The 14,975-nt window shown below is 43.3% G+C and overlaps 1 protein-coding gene across 3 annotated transcripts in view; it reads left to right on the top strand.

Annotated features, from left to right (window-relative positions):
• The window catches only part of esf1 (ESF1 nucleolar pre-rRNA processing protein), a 65,201-nt gene that overhangs the window by 808 nt on the left and 49,418 nt on the right, over positions 1–14,975 (top strand). The window contains exons 1-5 of one of the 3 annotated variants that reach the window (XM_078405655.1): positions 38–77; positions 3,339–4,051; positions 5,885–6,183; positions 8,237–8,350; positions 12,013–12,128. In XM_078405655.1, the coding sequence (XP_078261781.1) occupies positions 3,373–4,051; positions 5,885–6,183; positions 8,237–8,350; positions 12,013–12,128 (1,208 nt within the window). In that variant the 5' untranslated portion in view covers positions 38–77; positions 3,339–3,372. Of the gene's footprint in view, positions 1–37; positions 78–876; positions 914–3,338; positions 4,052–5,884; positions 6,184–8,236; positions 8,351–12,012; positions 12,129–14,975 lie in introns of those variants that run through there. The other 2 variants (XM_078405656.1, XM_078405654.1) reach the window with 2 other exon arrangements.

Genomic DNA, 14,975 nt, shown 5'->3' with positions numbered 1-14,975 from the left:
GAGGTGAACGTAACGTGGGGAAGGGGCGGAGTCTACTGGCGGCACGAGGACGGTGCGGTTTCAGACCAGGGTAGCGGGTACGTGGCGACCACCCATCAACCCCCCCCCCACCCATCACCCCCTCCCCCATCATCACCCCCCCCCATCAACATCACCCCCCCACCCATCACCCCCTCCCCCATCATCACCCCCCCACATCAACCCCCCTATCAACATCACCCCCTCCCCATCAACATCCCCTCCCCATCATCAACCCCCCCATCAACATCACCCCATCGCTCCCTCCCCATCATCACCCATCACCCCCCACACATCACCCCCCACACCTATCACCCCCCCACCCATCACCCCCTCCCACATCATCACCCCCCCACCCATCACCCCCCACACATCAACCCCCCCACACATCACCCCCTCCCACATCATCACCCCCCCCAACATCACCCCCTCCACATCAACACCCCCACCCATCACCCCATCATCACCCCCCACCCCATCATCACTCCCCCAACATCACCCCCCCACATCAACCCCCCACCCATCACCCCCCACCCATCACCCCCCACCCATGACCCCCCACCTATCACACCCCCCACCTATCACCCCCCCCACCTATCACCCCCCCACCCATCACCCCCTCCCACATCATCACCCCCCCCCCCCCCCCAACATCACCCCCCCCAACATCACCCCCTCCCCCACATCACCCCCCCCCCCCCCCTCTCTTAAGGATAGCGGAGTCAGGGGGTATGGGGAGAAGGCAGGAACGGGGTACTGATTGAGAATGATCAGCCATGATCACATTGAATGGCGGTGCTGGCTCGAAGGGCCGAATGGCCTCCTCCTGCACCTATTGTCTATAAACCTGGCAACACTAGGATAAAGAAGGCATATCGTATAAATGTCATAAAAAGTAACTGCAAATGCTTGTTTAAACCAAAGATGCAAAATGCTCCAGTAACTCAGTGGGTCGTTACTCCAAGATTTTGTGTCTATCTGAGGCATATGGTATGCTTGCCATGAGGCAGGGAACTGAGTATAAGAGTCAGGAAGTCACAATGCAACTTTGTAAGACCTTTGCTCGGTCGCTTTTGGAGTATTGTATGCAGTTCTGGTCTCCTCATGGATGTGGAGACTTTGGAAAAGGTGCAGCAGAGGTTTACCAAAATGATAGACACAAAATGCTGGAGTAACTCAGCAGGACAGGCAGCACCTCTGGAGCGAAGGAATGGGTGACGTTTCGGGTCGAGTCCCTTCTTTAGGCTGGTTACGGATAAGGGAAACGAGAGATATAGACAGTGATGTGGAGAGATAAAGAACAATGAATGAAAGATGTGCAAAAAAGTAACGACAATAAAAGAAACAGGCCATTGTAAGCTGCTGTAGGGTGAAAATGAGAAGCTAGTGCAACTTGGGTGGGGGAGGGATGGTGAGAGAGGGAATGCCGGGGCTACCTGAAGTGAGAGAAATCAAAATCATACCACTGGCCTCGGAGGGCAGACAGCCGGAAGTAATGAAATCAGAAATGGTGTATGATATTAAGGCCTGGTGCTCGTCTGTGGGGTCATGGTCCAAGGATAAGTAGGAGGAGGTGTCTGAGAGTTGTCCCTGGCCTCAGCCCGGTAGAGACTACCACAGCACCTCCCTTGTCGCGGGTTTGATTATCATGTCGGGGTTGCTGCAGAGTGATGACTCAGTAACATAGTGGGTCAGGCAGCATCTGTGGAGAAATTGGATAGGTAACATTCCAGGTTGGGACCGTTCTTCACACTGATTCTGAATTATGGGGTATCAGCTGCTGGGAGAGGTTGGATTGTGTTTCTGTGATGAGATAAATAGGGTGTAAGAGGTGTAAATAGGGTAGACAGCCAGAACCTTTTTCCCCCCATGTTGGAAGTGTCAAATACTAGAGGGTATAGCTTTCAGGTGAGAGGGGTAATGTTTGGGGGAGATGTGCAGGGCGAGTTGTTTTACACAGAAGGCGGTGAATGCCTGGAACATGCTGCCAGGGGTGCTGGTGGAGGTAGATAGGAGAGTGGCTTTTGAGACTTTTAGATTGACAGATGGATATGAAGGGAATGAAGGAATACGGATCATGTACTGGCAGAATAGATTAAAATGGCATTGTGTTTGGAACGGACATTGACGGCCGAAGGGCCTGTCTTTGTGCAGTACTGTTCTGTGTAAACTATGTCCAAATGCAAAATGCTGGGGTAACTTAGCGATTCAGGTGAAAATGTATAGGGGCATTCTTTCAGACGGTAACGTTGCCTACACTCCTGCATTTTGTGCACCCAACACCCTGTCTGTCGCTGGTTTGTGGTTTGTCCCTCCTCGGACCACTGTCGGTAGGTACTCACCACTGCTGACCGGGAGCACCCCACAAGCCTAGCCGTTTCAGAGATGCTCTGACCCAGTCGTCTGGCCAGAACAATTTGGCCCTTGTCAAAGTCGCTCAGGTCTTTACTCCTGCCCATTTCTCCTGCATCCAACACATCAACTTCAAGAACTGACTGTTCACTTGTTGCCTAATATATCCCACTCCTTGACAGGTGCCATTGTAACAAGATGATCAATGTTATTCACTTTGCCTGTTAGTGGTCATAATGTTTTGGCTGAAGAAGGGTCTCGACCCGAAACGTCACCCATTCCTTCTCTCTTGAGATGCTGCCTGACCTGCTGGGTTACTCCAGCATTTTGTGAAATAAATACCTTCGATTTGTACCAGCATCTGCAGTTATTTTCTTACATAATGTTTTGGCTGATCAGTGTATATTTCTGTAAAGGGCTTTTCAACATTTAATCCCGATATGTATGAGGAATAATTAAGGTTGTAGAGATTTATTCACAAAATGCTGGAGAATGCTACCCATTTCTTCTCTCCTGAGATGATGCCTGACCTGCTGAGTTACTCCAGCATTTTGTGAATAAATACCTTCGATTTGTACCAGCATCTGCAGTTACTTTCTTACACAAAGGTTGTAGAGATTAGTAAGAGATAAGCTCAAGGTAGCTATATCTCGTTGTACCCCTGGGTACCCCTGGGTACAATGACAATAAAGATATATTGTATTGTATTGTATTGTATAAGCACAGTGCGAGCAGTCATGTTGAGGGTGGAATTGATGCAGATTTAGAGATTTATTAAACCCGGTCAAGAGCTCAGATAACACAGAAGGTTTGACGTGATGGAGGAAAATGCATTTGCCCAGGAGAATGTTTTTAAATATATAATTTGGAGAATCTGTGTGCCCTTAGGGTGCTTGGTAAATTTATTTTCAATCTATATTTTTATGATTCCTGTGATTTTCTGTAAAGTTTAAATTTTGACCTTGCAGTTTTCTGCCGGATTGGATAACGGATCGGATCAAAATGGCATCGAGAGCGGAGGAAGTGATGAGTGACGACCGCTTCAGGCAGGTGATGAAGGACCCCAGGTTCTGGGAGATGCCCGAGAAAGAACGCAAGATCAAGATTGACAAAAGGTTTCAAGGGATGTTTCATGAGAAGAAATTTAAACTGAATTACACCGTGGATAAGAGGGGGAGACCAATCAACCACAGCACAACAGAAGACCTGAAGCGCTTTTACGACTTGGACTCCGATGATTCCGACTTGGTTGATGATGAACCTGGAAAGAGCAAGCGAAGAGAGTCGGGGGAAAAACCGAAGCAAGGAAGAAAAAGCGGTTCCGGCAAAGCTCTGAAAGGCAGCATGCTGTTGTTAGATAAAAAGAAAAAGCAGAGTTTAAACAAGGGGACAAAATCAAAAATGATTAAAGATCTGGAAACTGAGAGCCCCGGTGACAGTATCAGTACTGACGTTGACAAGAAAAAGCTTACAATAACAGCGAGTGAAAGGACGGCATTGAAAGATGGGCGCTCTGAAAGCAGTGAAGAAGAGGAGCAAGCCAATGAGAAGAAAAATAAATCCGCTTCTCCTCTTAAACTGCAGAAGAAAAGTATTGGTAGCAATCAAGAAGGAATAAATCCATTTGAAACGGAGAATAATAAAATTAAAACAGGTGCTTCAGAAGATGATACTGATTTAGGTATGTGTTATATTCCTATCCATCCACGTGGTGACCCCTGTTTTACAGCCACTTCAGTTGACCTTAGAAATATCCATTGACTTGGTCTCCACAGCCTTCTGTGGCAATGAATTCCACAGATTCACCACCCTCTGACTAAAGAAATTCATCCTTGCAATAAAGACAAATCACTGCCCAAACAATTGAGATACAGAATAAAATACATCGCTCTTGTGGAATTTAAAAAAATAGTAAAACACACAATGTTCTTTCAACTTGCATTTCTTGGCGCATGCGTGGATGATGCTGCTTCATATTACGGAAGGTCACGATACATCCATTTTCCGTTCCCTCCCCCCCCCCCCTTTAATGTGGAGTTTGCCTGTATTCCTTTGGAGATTGGCTCCCATGTGTATATAATCATGAGTTTTGTGCACTCCAGTTTTTGGTTAGTGTTTAAAACTTTGGTGCTGAATAAGCCTCCTAAATTTGCACTGGTGCCCAATCCATGTCATGTCCCCTTGCAACATAGAAGGTCATTTGGCCCATACAATACAATACAATATAATACAATACAATATATCTTTATTGTCATTGTACAGGGGTACAACGAGATTGAGAATGCGCCTCCCATACGATGCAATAATTTAATTAGCTAGTCAGTATTCATTTAAACAACCCAATGAAACAAATTGTAACAGTTTTAAAACAGAATCCTTGCAGCCATTGAATCCTTGCAGGCATTGAATCCTTGCAGGCATTGAATCCTTGCAGGCATTGAATCCTTGCAGCCATTGAATCCTTGCAGGCATTGAATCCTTGCAGGCATTGAATCCTTGCAGGCATTGAATCCTTGCAGGCATTGAATCCTTGCAGGCATTGAATCCTTGCAGCCATTGAATCCTTGCAGGCATTGAATCCTTGCAGGCATTGAATCCTTGCAGGCATTTGGAGCAATTGCTTCAATCCCTTCCCCCACTTATTTATTGTAACCTATCCTTTTTCATCCCACCGAGGTTAGTTTATTGTCATTGTCACTTACTTGCTCCTGAGATAATTTGTAGTGGACAATTGCTCAACTTTGGGAAGTAGGAGGAAACCAGCGTACCCTACTGACAACTATGTAAGCAAACTGTGAGCATGCACACTCCACTTCAGAGCTCAGGATGGAACCAGGGACGCTGCCTGACCCGCTGAGTTACTCCAGCACTTTGCGTCTTATCTTTTGGCAACTTTCAGCTGAAGGGCATAAAAAAGTATCTTATCTCAATGACCAGATTCAAACATTTTTGTTTAATAATAATAATAATAATAATCCTTTATTTGTCCCACACCGGGAAAATTTGCAGTGTTACAGCAGCAAAATGGATAGCAAGAGACATTCATTATAAATATAAATAAGATAAGGATAATTGTCATCATTTACTGTGTGTTTCCTTTACTGTTACAGTTAACTGTTCTGTTGACTGGTCTGCTGGGAGCAGTGCTGGTTGTGCAGTCTCACAGCAGCGGGCAGGAAGGACCTCCGATATCTCTCCTTCACACACTTGGGGTGAAGGAGTCTGTCACTGAAGGAGCTACTCAGTGCAGTGACAGTGTCCTGCATGGGGTGGGAGTCGTTGTCCAGCAGCGATGTTAACTTTACCATCATCCTCCTCTCTCCCACCGCCTGCACTGAGTCGAGGGGGCAACCCAGGACAGAGCTGGCCTTCCCGATCAGCTTGTCAAGTCTCTTCCCCTCCGCTGCTGAGATGCTGCTGTTCCAGTGCACTCTTGTGCGTCCTTTTAAAATGTCGCTGTAGCAATTCAGTGCCTCTACAATTTGTTTAGGAATAAACTTTTGATGCATTTCAGTAAGTGACGATGACGTTAATGACAATGGTCGCTGGAGTGAAAGTGAATTTTCAGGATCAGGTGGCCAAAGTTGGGAGGAGGATGAAAATGAAATCACGGCAGACAGCGAAGATGAAGAGGATTGGTCCGAAGAGCACAGTGACAGCGACAGTGAAAGCGGCCCTGATTTGGCCAGAGGGAAAGGAAACATTGAAACAAGCTCCGACGACGACGACTATTTTGAGGAACCGTTAGTAAATGAGCCAGAAATCGAACACAACTGGGGAGAGCTGGATAAGGAAGCCCCACGCGGAGACACGGTAAACATCATAGAAATGTGTGGTAACCGCTGAGGCCTCTTCTGCTCGCTAAAACAAGATATTTCAGACACCCACCATTCTCTGGGTAGAAAAAAATATTTTGTCTTCATCTTTCGTTTAAATCTTGCAAATACTTAACCACTGAACTCCTGAATTATTGATGCTGCTGAGAGAAGTGTTTCCTCCTTGTTCTATTGTGCGTAGTCCCTTAGGAACAATTGCGCGATTAAAGGAATGCAAAAATTACTATTAGATTTGATGTACAGTCTTCCCTCGATATTGCAGACCTCTTTAGAATGGATTTCAATTACAGCGGATGGAGTGTCCCCAGAGTAATCAGACAACCATAGTAGGGCGAAGACTATTCCATGCTTTAATTGTGCGAGGGAAGAATGAATTGTGTATAGCAATTCATTCTTCCCTCGCACAATTAAAGTATGGAATAGTGTTCACCCTATTATAGTTATTCAACCAGACGCAACTAAATTTAAGGCAGCTCTTCTCCAAGAAGCCCTTCTTGCTTAAGTCCATACTCCGCCACCTCCAGTTTAAATTCCATTTGGAATATTTTGGGGGACCAAGAACCACAGTCTCTTTAAGAGCACAGGCTGTTAGTTGTACTGTGGGAGGCCATTGACATTGACAAGCAATTGCTTTGAACGATACTTATGCAATGAAACGCTCAAAAAAGGCATAACTACAGGGGGCATCAAGGTGGCGTAGTGGTAGAGCTACTGCCTTACAGCGCCAGAGACCCGGTTTCAATCCTGACTACGGGTGCTTGTGTGTACGGAGTTTGTACATTATCCCCGTGACCTGCGTGGGTTTTCCCTGAGATATTCAGTTTTCTCCCACACTCCAAAAATGTATAGGTTTGTAGGTTAATTAGTTTAGTTTAGAGATACATCGCGGAAACAGGCCCTTCGGTCCACCGGGTCCGCGCCGACCAACGATCACAGCATATTTACACTATCCTACACATACTAGGGACAATTTTTACATTTTACCAAGCTAATTTACCTACATACCTGTACGTCTTTGGAGTGTGGGAGGAAACTGAAGATCTCGGAGAAAACCCACGCGGTCACGGGGAGAACGTACAAAATCCGTACAGACAGCACCCGTAGTCGGGATCGAACCAGGGTTTCTGGCGCTGCAAGCACTGATTTGAATTGAATAAGTGTATTGGCCAAGTATGTACACATACAAGGAATATGCCTTGGTGCATAAAACATTAAACATTAAGAATAAAAGATTACAGTTTAAACATGTGAATGTGGCGGCACGGTAGCGCAGCGGTAGAGTTGCTGCTTTACAGCGAATGCAGCGCCGGAGACTCAGGTTCGATCCTGACTACGGGTGCTGCACTGTAAGGAGTTTGTACGTTCTCCCCGTGACCTGCGTGGGTTTTCTCCGAGATCTTCGGTTTCCTCCTACACTCCAAAGACGTACAGGTATGTAGGTTAATTGGCTGGGTAAATGTATAAATTGTCCCTAGTGGGTGTAGGATAGTGTTAATGTACGGGGATCGCTGGGCGGCACGGACTTGGTGGGCCGAAGGGCCTGTTTCCGGCTGTATATATATGATATGATATGATATGAAATAAACCAGAGCAAGGCAGCAACTCGCCCACTGTTTGGTGTGAATATAAAATTGTCCCTAGTGTGTGGAGGGTAGTGTTATTAAGCGGGGATCGCTGGTCGGTGCATACTTGGTGGGCCGAAACGCCTGTTTCCGCGCTGTATCTCTAAACTAAACTGAACTAAACAAAACAAACAGCCTTTAGTATTTTTTGCTTGCAGTAACAAAAGTATATTTGTAGCTGTTTAAAAATAACTTTGTATATGGTGGTTGGAGCCAATCCCTTACTCAGTTAATCGTGAACACTCGGCAATGACGGACGCCCATTTCTCCCCCTCATGATCTGTTATAACGAGGTTTATCTATTTTGCAAATATTCTTAAAAATCTCTGCATTTTGACATTTTTTATGCCCTGTTATTGAATCAGTTTTCATGGGACAATTTCCATAACATCCTTATTTCCTTGTTAGGTTACTCGGCGATTTGCAGTTTGCAACCAAGATTGGGACAAAATAAAGGCAAATGATTTGATGGTGTTATTCAATTCTTTCATCCCCAAAGGTGGTGCTGTATTGTCTGTGAAGGTGAGTTTGTTTAAATGGTTCAGGTTTTTTCCAAGGTTGCACTGTTTTATTTCTCACTTCTCACTGATATTTAGATAATGCTCAGATAATATTAACTGATAATACTCAGAAAGCTCTTGCTTATGAATTAAAAATGATTGAGTGATAATAACCTGAATGTGATTGTTTTTTGAAAGTGTAATTGATAGTGGCAACATTTAAATTTGCCTCAGGTAGTAAATCTTGGCATAATATTGATCTTGCCCTTTGCTATTGTTTCTACAGCATTCGAAGTAAAAAAAAAAGGGAAATATTTCCTTGTTTAGATACATATTACATTGCATTAAATAGTGTTCAGTGAAAGCAAATCTCCATTCATCTACCAAAATTATGGATATTTTTATTAATATTGTGGTTATAAGGAACTGCAGAGGCTGATTTACAAACAAAGACACAAAGTGCTGGAGTAACTCAGCGGGGCAAGCAACATCTCGTTGAGTTATTCCAGCGATTTGTATTAATCATAGTTGTGGTAAGTGTAGATCAGTCACTTTAACTGTGTGTCCTACAGTGTGTGCATTTGTTTGACTATAGGTTTTAGTATTTAGTATGTAGAATCTCCTACCTTGTATGCCTATTTTAGCAGTAGCTGTATTTTGTATACGGCTTGATATATTTAACCACCTGCGCTCGGTCCGCATTAACCAAACTGATCTCCCGGTGGCCGAGCACTTCAACTCCCCCTCCCATTCCCAGTCTGACCTTTCTGTCATGGGCCTCCTCCAGTGCCATAGTGAGGCCCACCGGAAATTGGAGGAACAGCACCTCATATTTCGCCTGGGCAGTTTGCAGCCCAGTGGTATGAACATCGACTTCTCCAACTTTAGATAGTTCCTCTGTCCCTCCCTTCCCCTCCTCCTTCCCAGATCTCCCTCTATCTTCCTGTCTCCACCTATATCCTTCCTTTGTCCCGCCCCCCTGACATCAGTCTGAAGAAGGGTCTCGACCCGAAACGTCACCCATTCCTTCTCTCCCGAGATGCTGCCTGACCTGCTGAGTTACTCCAGCATTTTGTGAATAAATCGCATGATATTTAGTTTGATTGGGAACATGAGCTAAGGAAAGGGGTTGGAGATCAGTCACTGAATTCACACTCAGTCCATGTCAGGTCTTAGCATATGCCGTTCCTGCAAGAGGTTATCTGGCACATGCGCAGTATCTGCGGGAGTCATCTTGTTCGCGAGCTTCGGCTTGGACTGTAACTTTGCATCTTCGTGCTTAATAAACTGAGCTCGAAGTTATAACGTTGTTATTCGTGCAACTTCATAAAGTAAGGTTAAAAAGAAAATTGGATTTGAGCCACTTTACATGGATAGGAAAGGTTTAAAAAGATATGGGTCATATGCAGGAAGATAGGACTAGATTTGATGGGGGCTTCTTGAAGGTGTTGGGCTGAAGCACCTATTTCTCTACTGCATCACTCCAGAAAGGTCCCATTAAGCTTATCACATCTGTGTTGAAAAGTGATCTCCTGCTGCAGCCAAATTCTTGCAAATTATTCCCCTTTAAATACTTATCCACTCTCCTTTGAAGGTTAATTTTGAATCTGCTTTTGCCACATTTTCAAACAATGTATTGCACATTGTTAAAAGCCTGCAAATCAAAAAACAAAATCTTCTCTTATCATTCTGATCTCCGCACCAGTAATCTTAAATCTCTGATCATTGACTACCTTGCCCTCAGAAACATTTGTCCTTAATTACTATAAAACTTAATAACTTTGAAAGTTCTGTTAAATTTCCTCTTGCCCTTTCCATGGTAAGGAGAGCTGCCTGCTGGGGTTCTTTCATCTCGATGGGATACTGGCAGGCTGCCAGTTCCGCACCTGCTGCCCATTGCTGTCTAATCTTGTCCGTTACGACTCTCACTCGGTGGAGAATGACTCCATTTCGTACTAGAGCACTTGGGTCACATTTCCACTTTGATTTCACTCTGTCTTTTGATCAGCGATGCTGAAAAACCCAGCAGTCATCAAGTTGCAGTTCATTTCCTTTTAAATCTAAATCTCAATTTCCTTTTAAATCTAAATCTCAATTTAAAAGTATTACAGAATTTTGCTGGGATTCATTAGTGAGATGTTGGAAGTATAAGTTCCTGTGCTGAAGTTAATGTTCCTTTTTTTGTAAAACCTTGTTTACAAAGGATTATGACAGGCAAAAAGAGCAGTACTTCTAAGCCTGAATTTTATTGCAGATGTATGGGTTTTATCAACTTTAGTGAAACATTTTGGCTGATGAACTACATAAATAATCTATTTTATACATTGCATTAAATTGGTTGGATCACGATTTTCCCTTTTGTTTCGAAGGTAGACACAAAATGCTGGAGTAACTCAGGCACCATCTCAGGAGAGAAGGAATGGGTGAAGTTTCGGGTCGAGCCCCTTCTTCCCTTTTGTTTCAGTAAATAGAAGTATTTTTGCAAGTCGGTGTAAAATCGTAGATAACACCTTCTGCAGGTTTAAAGCAAATGCAAATAGATTAAATTTGAAGAACTGGACAGCTAACGTTTCAAGACTGAAGGTTCCCGACCTGAAACGTCACCTGTACGTGTTCTCCAGAGATGCTGTCTGACCCTCTGAGTTACTCCAGCACTGTCTTTTTTTTTGAACCAGCATCTGCAGTTCCTAGATTAAATTATAGTTAAAATAGATGATGGAAGGAATACAGAAGTTGGTGATATTATTGAAAGACAATACAATAGACAATAGGTGCAGGAGTAGGCTATTCGGCCCTTTGAGCCAGCACCGCCATTCACCGTGATCATGGCTGATCATCCACAATCAGTACCCCGTTCCTGCCTTCTCCCCATATACCTTGACTCCGCTATCATTAAGACCTCCAAGTAGTATAAGAAGATAACTGCAGATGCTGGTACAAATCGAAGGTATTTATTCACAAAATGCTGGAGTAACTCAGCAGGTCAGGCAGCATCTCGGGAGAGAAGGAATGGGTGATGTTTCGGGTCGAGACCCTTCTTCAGACTGATCAGTCTACCCTTCAGTCTGAAGAAGGGTCTCGACCCGAAACGTCACCCATTCCTTCTCTCCCGAGATGCTGCCTGACCTGCTGAGTTACTCCAGCATTTTGTGAATAAATACCTTCGATCATTAAGAGCTCTATCTAACTCTCTCTTGAAAGCATCCAGTGAATTGGCCTCCACTGCTTTCTGAGGCAGAGAATTCTACAGATTCACAACTCTCTGAGTGAAAAAGGTTTTTCTTCATCTCTGTTCTAAATGGCCTACCCCTTTTTCTTAAACTGTGGCCCCTGGTTCGGGACTCCCCCAAGATTGGAAACATGTTTCCTGCCTCTGGTGTGTCCAATCCCTTCATAATCTTATATGTTTCAATAAGATCCCCTCTCATCCTTCTAAATTGCGGAGTATACAAGCCCAATGATACAGATCAGTTCTAATAAGGAGCCTATGTTCATTCTGTGTAATCAGTATGTAGGTGACCCACATTCACGACATTAGGAAAATAGAAGTTGTTCATTGGGGTTGTTATTTGGGTCTCCCCATAAATGCTCAGAATAAATGCATATTATCTGCAGATTATTTAGTCAGTGGGTTATATATATGCAACTAAAATGGTTTCAAACTGACTGATGTGCTCAATTTAGATCTACCCGTCAGAATTTGGAAAGGAAAAAATGAAAGAGGAGAGATTACACGGGCCTACAGAATTAATGGGGAATAACTTACCGGAAAATGAAAACGAAGACACCAGTGAGCAAAGGTAAAGAAAGCTTGCTGGACCATTTAGCACCGTGAATTCTGCTGCAATATTTGGCAATCCCTGTTTTACCTGAGCTTTGCAACCTCTCTTTCTTCCTTTTAATATGTTCTTTCACTTTAGACTTTAGAGATAAAGCCCGCGGAAACAGACCCTTCAGCCCGCTAAGACCACGCCGACCAGCGATAGTACATTTGCACTATCTTACACACTAAGGATAATTTACAATTTTACAGAAGTCAATTAATCTACAAATCTACATCTTTGGAGTGTGGGAGGAAACCGGAGCACCCGGAGAAACCCCACACGGTCACAGGGAGAACATACAAACTCCATATAGACAGCACCTGTAGTCAGGATCGATTTAGGGTCCCTGGTGCTGGCTCTTTGACCAAGCAGTTCTTTCCCTTTTTGACATATGGCTGTAAACAAATTCTGCTTGAAGACCTCCCTGTGAAGGTCCTCATCAGGTTTTGCCATCGTAAAGAAACTATATGAAAGTAAGTTTTGTTGTAAAAATATTTTTATTGAAGGACTACCCAAAGCTAACTAGTTGATTTATCCATCAAAAAAGCATCACATTTGCTAGGTTCCCAGTCTGTGCAATTTCCTTTTTGTAATTGATAGAAATAATAAAATGGTGAACTGTACCGAAGTAGAATTAAAAAGTATGTTTTCTCCTATCCAAACTCCAAATGATCGTTGAACTGTCCATCAGGTGATCGGCAAACATTCTGTCATTTGTAACCGTTTCTCTTCACAATTACTTTTTTTTCCTTCTGTTCTGACCTGAAAAGCAAACTTAATAATCAGACTTAAGAGGACAAATGGGTAACTAGAGATGTGAATAAATCACTTGCCTCATGGAAGCTCTCGCTATACTCTACCTCATAGGTTATAGGAGCAGAATTAGGACATTCGGCCCATTAAGTCTACTCCGCCAGTCAATCATGGCTGATCTATCTATCTTTCCCTCTTAACCCCATTCTCCTGCTATCTCCCCATAACCCATGACACCCATTGAAGGCACGAGCAGAGTGGAAGCATGGTCAACCCCTCATGTCAGTTGATAACACAATATAGTTGTAAAGGGTGTCAGGGCTTACGACGAGAAGGCAGGAGAATAGGGTTGAGAGGGAGAGATAGATCAGCCATGATTGAATGGCAGAGTAGACTTGATGGGCCAAATGGCCTAATCCTGCTCCTATCATTTATGACCTTATGATAGTTCTTTTTTAGTTCTCAAAGAAATGTAGGTTCATGATAGACGTTCAAAAGAGGGACAATTAATTTTATTCTTAACATTTGGACTTTTAGTACGAGAAACTCAGTTTTATTTGAATCTTGTGTGAAGGGTCCTGACTCAAAACATCACCTATCCATGTTCTCCAGAGATGTTGCCTGACCCGCTGAGTTACTCCAGCACTCTGTGAAACGTCACCTATCCATGTTCTCCAGAGATGCTGCCTGACCCGCTGAGTTACACCAGCACTCTCTGTCTCAAATTTTTGTTGCAAAGGGATGATAAAGATTAGAATAATTCCAAAACCTACCAATTGAGGGCACTGCATTGCCATACTAAATGAATGAAGAGTTTCTGCCTTCTGTACCAGTATTAATTTGTTAGTGTAGGAAAATAACTGCAGATGCTGGTACAAATCGAAGGTATTTATTCACAAAATGCTGGAGTAACTCAGCAGGTCAGGCAGCATCTCAGGAGAGAAGGAATGGGTAATGTTTCGGGTCAAGACCCTTCTTCAGACTGATGTTCATTTTGTGAATAAAATAGTATTAATTTGGTTCTCACTGTCTTCTCCTTTATCAATATTAAATGGAAAATGGACAGGGCAGGAGAAAGGGATTTTTTTTTCTTTTTGAAGCTAATTATTGTTCAATTGTCAGCAAGAATTTCTCATGCGATGTTTTGTACTAAAAGTCCTATTTGGGAATGTTTTGAATTTATTATAGATTGCCTGTAAATGTGGGATTTATTTTTTAAGATGGTGTCAAATGATAGAACAATGTACAGATGCTCCTCGACTTACGATGGCGTTACGTTCAGATAAACCCACGTAAATCGAAAGTATCATAAGTCGAAAATGCATTTAATACACCTAACCTACCAAACACCATAGCCACCTAACCTACCCAACATCATAGCCACCTAACCTACCCAACATCATAGCCACCTAACCTACCCAACATCATAGCCTAGCCTGGGAAAAGATCAAAATTCAAAATTGGAAGTACGGTTTCTACTGAATGTGTATCGCTTTTGCACCATCGTAAAGTCTAAATATCGTAAGTCGAAGCATCGTAAGTCGAGGAGCATCTGAATGACATTGGTTTGCAACCTCAGTCAGATAAAACCTAAAGTGTATTAGGTTTGTATTTATTATTGTCACATATACCAAGGTACAGTGTAAGGTTTTGTTTTGGCATGCTATCCTAACACATCAGAAACATCGTATATAGATACAATTAAGTCTAACTCAAGTACAAATAGATAGAGCAAAAGCAAACAGTGTGAAGAATATAGTTTTCATTGTGCACCTGTTCCATAGACAAAGTCCAATGTCTGCACTGGACCAGAGGTGAATCAGACAATACTCTAGTTTATGAAAAGACTGTTCAGACGCCTGAAAACAGAGGGATGCAAAACATCACCTATCCTTTTTCTCCAGAGCTGCTGGTCTGACCTGCTAAGTTACTCCAGTGTCTATCTTTGGTATAAATCAGCATCTGCATTTGCTTTAACTCCAATTTCACTAAGGAAGTGGGACCTATTTGGATTCTTGCTTAGCCATTGATTAGCATGTTATCAAATCAACATGCTGCATATTTTACATA

The sequence above is a fragment of the Rhinoraja longicauda genome, chromosome 9, assembly GCF_053455715.1.
Source record: "Rhinoraja longicauda isolate Sanriku21f chromosome 9, sRhiLon1.1, whole genome shotgun sequence".
In the NCBI taxonomy this organism is placed as follows: Eukaryota; Metazoa; Chordata; class Chondrichthyes; order Rajiformes; family Arhynchobatidae; genus Rhinoraja; species Rhinoraja longicauda.
Note: the sequence above shows the minus strand (reverse complement) of the source record. Positions and strands in the feature narration are given on the sequence as shown.